Source organism: Doryrhamphus excisus, chromosome 1 (assembly GCF_030265055.1).
Source record: "Doryrhamphus excisus isolate RoL2022-K1 chromosome 1, RoL_Dexc_1.0, whole genome shotgun sequence".
In the NCBI taxonomy this organism is placed as follows: Eukaryota; Metazoa; Chordata; class Actinopteri; order Syngnathiformes; family Syngnathidae; genus Doryrhamphus; species Doryrhamphus excisus.
Genome location: NC_080466.1, coordinates 13191205 through 13197636, shown reverse-complemented (window position 1 = coordinate 13197636; position 6432 = coordinate 13191205). Strand labels below are relative to the sequence as shown.

Sequence of the window (6432 nt, the reverse complement as noted above, 5' to 3'; positions counted from 1 at the left end):
ACACGTGCGCACACACACGTGCGCACACACACAGTAAATTATAGAGGATGAAATAAGAGAATTAAATGAATATAATGAATAAAATATTATAAATATTATTATAAAATATTAGCCCAAACACTTTTTATACTTATAGTTTTACGTTCATAAAACAATTGTAGATGCATATAAATGACACATGAAAGGGTTAAATGAACCTTTCATGACTTTGATCTTCACTGAAGACACGACTGTTCCCAAAGACATGATGCGGCGGCGAGGTAAACATGGACGCCACCTTTCTGTTTTGCCATGAGTTTTCTTGAAGTAGTTTCTCACCTTCTGGCATTTACAAGTTGCTGTCAAACATCTCAGATACACAAGAAATGAAAATGTTGATGCAAAAGACAATGCAGCCGAAGGCAAGGCAACATGGTAGAAGGGTGTTGGCAACGGGCCCATTGTCCATCATGACATAATAGTTAAACAGGCGGGTTGTAGAAAGCTGACAGGATGTGAACCAAATCCATCAAACAATCCACATGTTTTCAACATAACTAGCTGCTACAAGTGAATGCATAACGTCTGAGTCATCGGAACTGGAGTCGGTAACAGGAGTGAGTTTTCTTCATTTTCTTCAGATTGTTCATGTTTTACAACGGTTTATGACACCACCTTCACAGTCAAAGCATTCAAGATGCGAAAATATGTATTTACTTTTGAAGAATTGGACTCAGTCGTCCAACTGGCACAACAGAGCAGAGGCTTTGGATATCCAGTAGTCGCTGGGTTGGTTTGACGGAAGCAGTACAGTCACAACAAAGTTAGTGGAGTGGCCTTGGGGGAGACAAAGCACGAGGAAAACATAACAACTTGTCAATTGTGAACATGAGCCAATAGAAATGATAGCATGCGACACAATACGTACCTGTGGTGGAAAGCGTTCCCGCCCTGGCAGAGGTCTTGTATAGGGGAGCGTGATAGAGACCGGGCTCGGCCTCGTAGTTCTGCTGCGGCTCAAAATGTACCACTGGCAGCGTGGAGCTCATCACTCGAGGCAACGAGTCTTCAATCACCATGTTGTCATCATCCCAGCGACTGGCCTCCATGAACATGCCATGCACGAGCACGCCATCTTTGGGCACTGGCAACTGCATCACAAGTAAGAAATACTGAGCGATATCGCCTTTTATTTTGGAGCCATCATCCAACGATGCATCAGCCCAGGGTGCCGCTGGAGCTTTGTGTTGTGTTTCATTCATGTTACCAAAAGGAGAAATGGCCACTGATGCTCAGACTTGCAAAGAATGGACTGCAGTCGTGAATTTTTGTTCCCACGCGCATTACAGTAGCATCAGTGCACTTATGGAAAAAAACATGGAGGACAGACCACAAACCCACCATGTTGAAAATCCAATATGTTAAATATATAAAGCATGTGCGAGTCAGGAACAGAACTTTCTCAATCGTTCACTTACACACCCCCTGCTAATAAGTAAACCAGTTAACCCAGTGGAAAAAGCAACGCATTTGCTTCTTACTTCAAATGGACTCTCCATGCCACTGCCCAAGCTGTGCACGCGGGCTTGGCAAACACCAGTTTCACTGCGTCGCCACTGCCCGATGAACACTTGGATCACGGATACTCAGACATGCATTTCACTGATTCACATGCAGTACCTCCTTATCCATCTCCAGTTCAGCGGTGCTGCTGGCGTTGCGGAGCGCCTCGGCCACCACGCTCTGGTCCCTGTACATCGGCACCATGTTGAAGCGGAAGTTGAGCTCGTCGATGGGCAAGTTGTAACGACGGGCATGGTTCTGCAGGACGGCTGCATGTCAACAAGAAGGAGATAATGTTCCACTTGGCTTCCTCCGGGTTCTTGTATCATTTGAAAAATGTACACGGTGATTACCACCCCATGTAATAATGTCCAACTCTAAGACTTCCTTTTATGGTTCGCTAAAAGATGAAGAGGAACCATTGTTATTTTTACCAGTTAGAAAGCCCTGAGGGAAGAAGAATCCGGAGATCCAAAAAGATTTGGGGTGGCCACGTGTGATCCAACACTACAAGAGAAAAGTACAGGTTAACCTCTTTACCGTTCCGTAGAAGAGACTTAAGAAAACATAAATCCCAAGAAAACCTGGACAAAGTAGATCCTGAGGCTCAGGTCTTTGATCCAGGCGGCCAAGCCCTTAAGAGACGGGTAGGAGCAGTTTGACCAGTGGGTGGGAACCTGGTTGTTCACAAAGCTTGTGTACATCCTGTCCATCTCCTCAGACATCACCACCAGACCTCCTATGGCCTTCTGCAGAGTGATGAGAGACACCTGGCGACAGGAGAATATTTGCTAACAAAACAAAGAATGACAAACTAACTAGTGTGTATCATTTAAAGGTGTACATACCCTGAGTAATCGCACCAGTTTGGTGAATCGGTCGGCCTCCTGGCCCAACACGGTTGTTAAGGAGTTAACACGACCGTTATCATCTCTCTCAAAAATAGATTCAATGGCCTCATCCATGTCAAGGCGCTCTGCACACGCATGCACGCAGTCGGACAATTGGAGAACACAATGTCGCCTCGCATGATACCGTTTTCATCCCAATCACAGACATTGTAAAAGTAGTATAAAAGACAATCATGCATACCGGGTAGCTTTGCAAGTATGGAGTCAGCAAGCTCGCACACAATCTCATCATTACTTTTGGCTCCCATTTGGGCTGAAGAGCGAGGATTCACGTCCAGGATGGTGTTGATCAAATTTGTGGTTTCTTGGCGCTGTGGAGGCAAACAAAGGCATTTTTACTGCTTTTGGACTGGATATATCTGCATCTGTTTACTTTGTTTCCATCCATCCATCTTCTATTCTTATCATCACTAGGGTGGGGGTGCTGGAGCCTAATCCAGCTGACTTCAGGCGAGAGGTGGGGCACACCCTGGACCGGTGGCCAGCCAATCCCAGGGCACATAGGGACAAACAACCATTCCCACCCACATTCATACCTATGGACAATTTGGAGTGGCCAATTAACCTAGCATGTTTTTGGAATGGGGGAGGAAATCGGAGTACCCGGAGAAAACCGCATGTTAACTCCACACAGAGATGCCAACGGAGATTCGAACCCAGATCTTCACGATCTTCTGACTGTGTGGCCTACATGCCAACCACTTGTCCACTTGTCCACTAGCCCTACTTATTTTGTAATTCCCATTTATTTGGAACTTAAACAATGATGTGTCTAATTTTTGGCTAAAAGAACTTGATTTCCCAGGATGATTAGACTCAGGAAATAGTGAATGAGAGTTGTGAAGTGGTAGATCGGGCCCGATTTAAACAGTTGAACATGCCAGGGATTCTGAGTTATTTTGAGGGGAGAGCAGCTTCTCAGTTCAGCAAATGAAACTAATTATTACACCTTTTACACCTTCTTGCTCCAGCTTTTATTTCAGTAATTGTCCTTACCTGAAAGGCCAGGTTGGCATTTTCATGCATGCCGAACACTTCAGGGTCATCAATGATTGGAAGATTCTCAATGTAGTCGATATACAGGTCCATGGTTTCTGACTCTGGGGCGTAGTAGATGCCTTACACACAGAATAAAAACCTTGATGTACACGGTTTTATTTAAGAGTGACAGAAAGTGAAAGGTACCAGACGCTGAAAAGGTGTAGCCCGACTCCAGGGTCTTTGGAGAAAAGAAGCCTTTAAGGATTGTCCTGAGGCAGCGTTGGTCCCAGACGTCTGTCACTCTGCCTCCATATGTGATCTCATCTGGGGACAGATACAGATGTTATTCACTCAGGATATCATGACATGACATGATATGATGACAACACAAATAGAATGAAAGAAAGATCAGGAACTATAAAAACTGCCCTCATACACATGTACTGTACATACATACTGTATGTATACTGTACATACAGTACATCAGGAGGACACTATAAAGAGTTACCAAAGCTGAGTGCATTCATGCAATTTCAGGATGATTTCAACCATTACTAAGAAGCCTACTTGTGATGTATACGAGGGCATCCCAGGGAATAGTGCCATGCTTGCAATAGAGGTTGAGGTTGAGCAGCGCACACTCCCTGTCACTGTCACTGAACTCATAGCGGATATTCCAGCCCAGAGGACCAAACTTCTTACGCTCCTAGAATGCAAGTAAGAAGATCAGTGGTGCCAAATATGCTGTAGAAACATCCACACTGAGAACTCCATTTCTCGAGAGAGGTGAGAATGGTATCATGGTGTCTTTGGAAGGCGACAATGCTGAACTTTTCTACCTGAATGATTGCATGAAAAAAGCAGATTCCAAAAACCATCTTCTTCCACTGCAGCCCCAACACGTGTTCTTCAAAGAAATCACTGGAGATCTCAGTGAAGGCTCTGCGAATGTTGGCTCGTAGGCCTTTGGGAGGTTCATTGGTCACCTGGAGTAGCAAACACCAGCAAACTATAAATACCTATTTTAGAACATTCCCTTAATGACGTTGTAACCACAAAGTACAAAACAGGAGATTATCTACAGTATCCAGAGCAGTTACTGGCCGCTTTTAACCCAAATGGAATACAGCTGCGTTTCACAGTCTGAAGGAGCCGGGCAGCCAGAGCACCGAAATGTGTCACTCCAATAGAAGACAATTTGGAAACGCTGAAAAACGTACGCTCAGCAGTTGGTGACTGCAAGATGACGTCAAGGCATCCAGTGGGATGGAAGGTTGGCCCTGCCAAGGAGTCCGTGCTTATCAGTGAAGCACGTGGGTGGACCCAAAATGACAACTATAAGTGTCGCCAAAAAATATATATATAAGTATAAAAGTACAGCGGAACTACGGTTAGCATCATTAATCTGTTCCAGAAGGTCCGACTCTAACCACATCGTTTTTTCGTTCACGTGTCTATGAATACATTTAAAATGACAAGTGAATGTTTCCAAATGATGACTCAATGAAGTCTTCATAAAATCTTCACTCCCAATGTTTTTGTCTCACCGCCATTTCTTTCAAGTGTTACACAGAGCCTCCTTATGATCCAACAGTACAAAATGTCTTTCAATTTTTAGTGATCAGGAGTGCATATGCTGTCTCTGTGTCTTTTTACCTTAACAGAGTTCTGCAGCACTGTAACAGGAAATACTTTGGTAGGCATGGAACTGAGAAACAAACGGAAGTTCTCATGGATGGATATGTCTGCATAAGGAGAGAAAGTTACATTCATGTCTGTCAGGAAATATACAATATCAATGGTTCTGTCATTGTCGTGGTGAAAAACAGACGGTATTCCATGGCTTTCCACATGGGACTGTCTCAGTGACAATCCTGGAGCTACCATATTGTACAATGTGACACATGTTGGGTTCTTTACCAGGCTCAGCAAAGGTCTTGATGAGCTCCTCCATGGGGAGCATCCAAGACACGGCCAAATGACAGTTTTGCAAGAAAACCCAGCCTCCATTCTCTAGCGCTGAAAGGATCATTTTCTCTGCTATGGGGCCTTGTCCTTGACCCAGGGAGATGGACTCCACCCTAAAGGTTGGACACCACACAACGTTTCAATGGTCAGGAAAATGACTGCTACTATCGCTACTATAATTGTAATATTTGACTCATTTCATTTAAACAAGCTTTTCATTTCTGAAAGTAATTGTAAAGATGAATAATTTATCGTTCTTATTGTATGACAACTGGTAAACGGACTTTCACTTATACAGCACGTTTGTATCTTCAAGGTACTCAAAGGCCTGAGAGCGTATACCACATTGACCTGCTGATGACGCAGCGTCAGCAGCAACTGTTGGTTCACAGTATACTCACGGGAATCAAACCAGCAACCCTCAAATTGGGAAATCACCACTCTTCCATCTGAGCTGTGCCGCCCCGTTATATATTACATATATATACTATTATATATGCCTATATGATTTCATGTATTCTTATTATTTCATGTTGTTGAAGCAGGAGCAGTAGTAGTAATAGTAGTAGTGTAATATCTGTGACTTTCAGTGTTTGGGCCTTTAAAGGGCAGTACTTGGAAGGTGACGGTGTGACGTCATAAAAAATGAGAGTGTGCCTGGGTGTGGCGCTGGGTGTGGGAGAGACTTGAGAGTATTTAGTGATTAGTCATCTTTATCTTAACCTTAACATGAATCTCTTTCACGCTGTTTTACCTTTCAAGACATCCCCTCTCTTTTGCAAAGCGCTGAAAGGCCCCCATGGGGTCGGAGCCGGTGCTGAGGATGAAGACGAGTGGCGTCGATGGCGACATGTCGTTGTATAGGTTAGCAAGATCTATGGGAGGGTTTTCCACAAACTGCTTCCCTAAGCTGACAATCACAAATTCTGTTGCGGCAAAAACAACCTGGACAAGGAAGAAAGACAACACTTTTACTTCTAGATATAACAACGTACCAAGCAGGATGCCCAACATTTACATCACTCCATCA

General features: G+C 44.1%; 1 protein-coding gene across 7 annotated transcripts in view; it reads right to left on the bottom strand.

Moving 5' to 3' along the window:
• Positions 1 to 117: 117 nt before the first annotated feature.
• The window catches only part of dnah6 (dynein, axonemal, heavy chain 6), a 42720-nt gene continuing 36405 nt past the window's right edge, over positions 118 to 6432 (bottom strand). For 5 of the 7 annotated variants that reach the window (XM_058066307.1, XM_058066298.1, XM_058066316.1 and 2 more), the window contains 14 exons: positions 6157 to 6347; positions 5355 to 5515; positions 5091 to 5179; positions 4274 to 4420; positions 4002 to 4140; positions 3639 to 3758; positions 3450 to 3571; positions 2635 to 2764; positions 2391 to 2518; positions 2127 to 2312; positions 1977 to 2049; positions 1660 to 1811; positions 908 to 1130; positions 118 to 816 (listed from right to left, as the gene is read on the bottom strand). In XM_058066307.1, the coding sequence (XP_057922290.1) occupies positions 713 to 816; positions 908 to 1130; positions 1660 to 1811; positions 1977 to 2049; positions 2127 to 2312; positions 2391 to 2518; positions 2635 to 2764; positions 3450 to 3571; positions 3639 to 3758; positions 4002 to 4140; positions 4274 to 4420; positions 5091 to 5179; positions 5355 to 5515; positions 6157 to 6347 (1965 nt within the window). In that variant the 3' untranslated portion in view covers positions 118 to 712. Of the gene's footprint in view, positions 817 to 907; positions 1131 to 1659; positions 1812 to 1976; positions 2050 to 2126; positions 2313 to 2390; positions 2519 to 2634; positions 2765 to 3449; positions 3572 to 3638; positions 3759 to 4001; positions 4141 to 4273; positions 4421 to 5090; positions 5180 to 5354; positions 5516 to 6156; positions 6348 to 6432 lie in introns of those variants that run through there. The other 2 variants (XM_058066334.1, XM_058066342.1) reach the window with 2 other exon arrangements.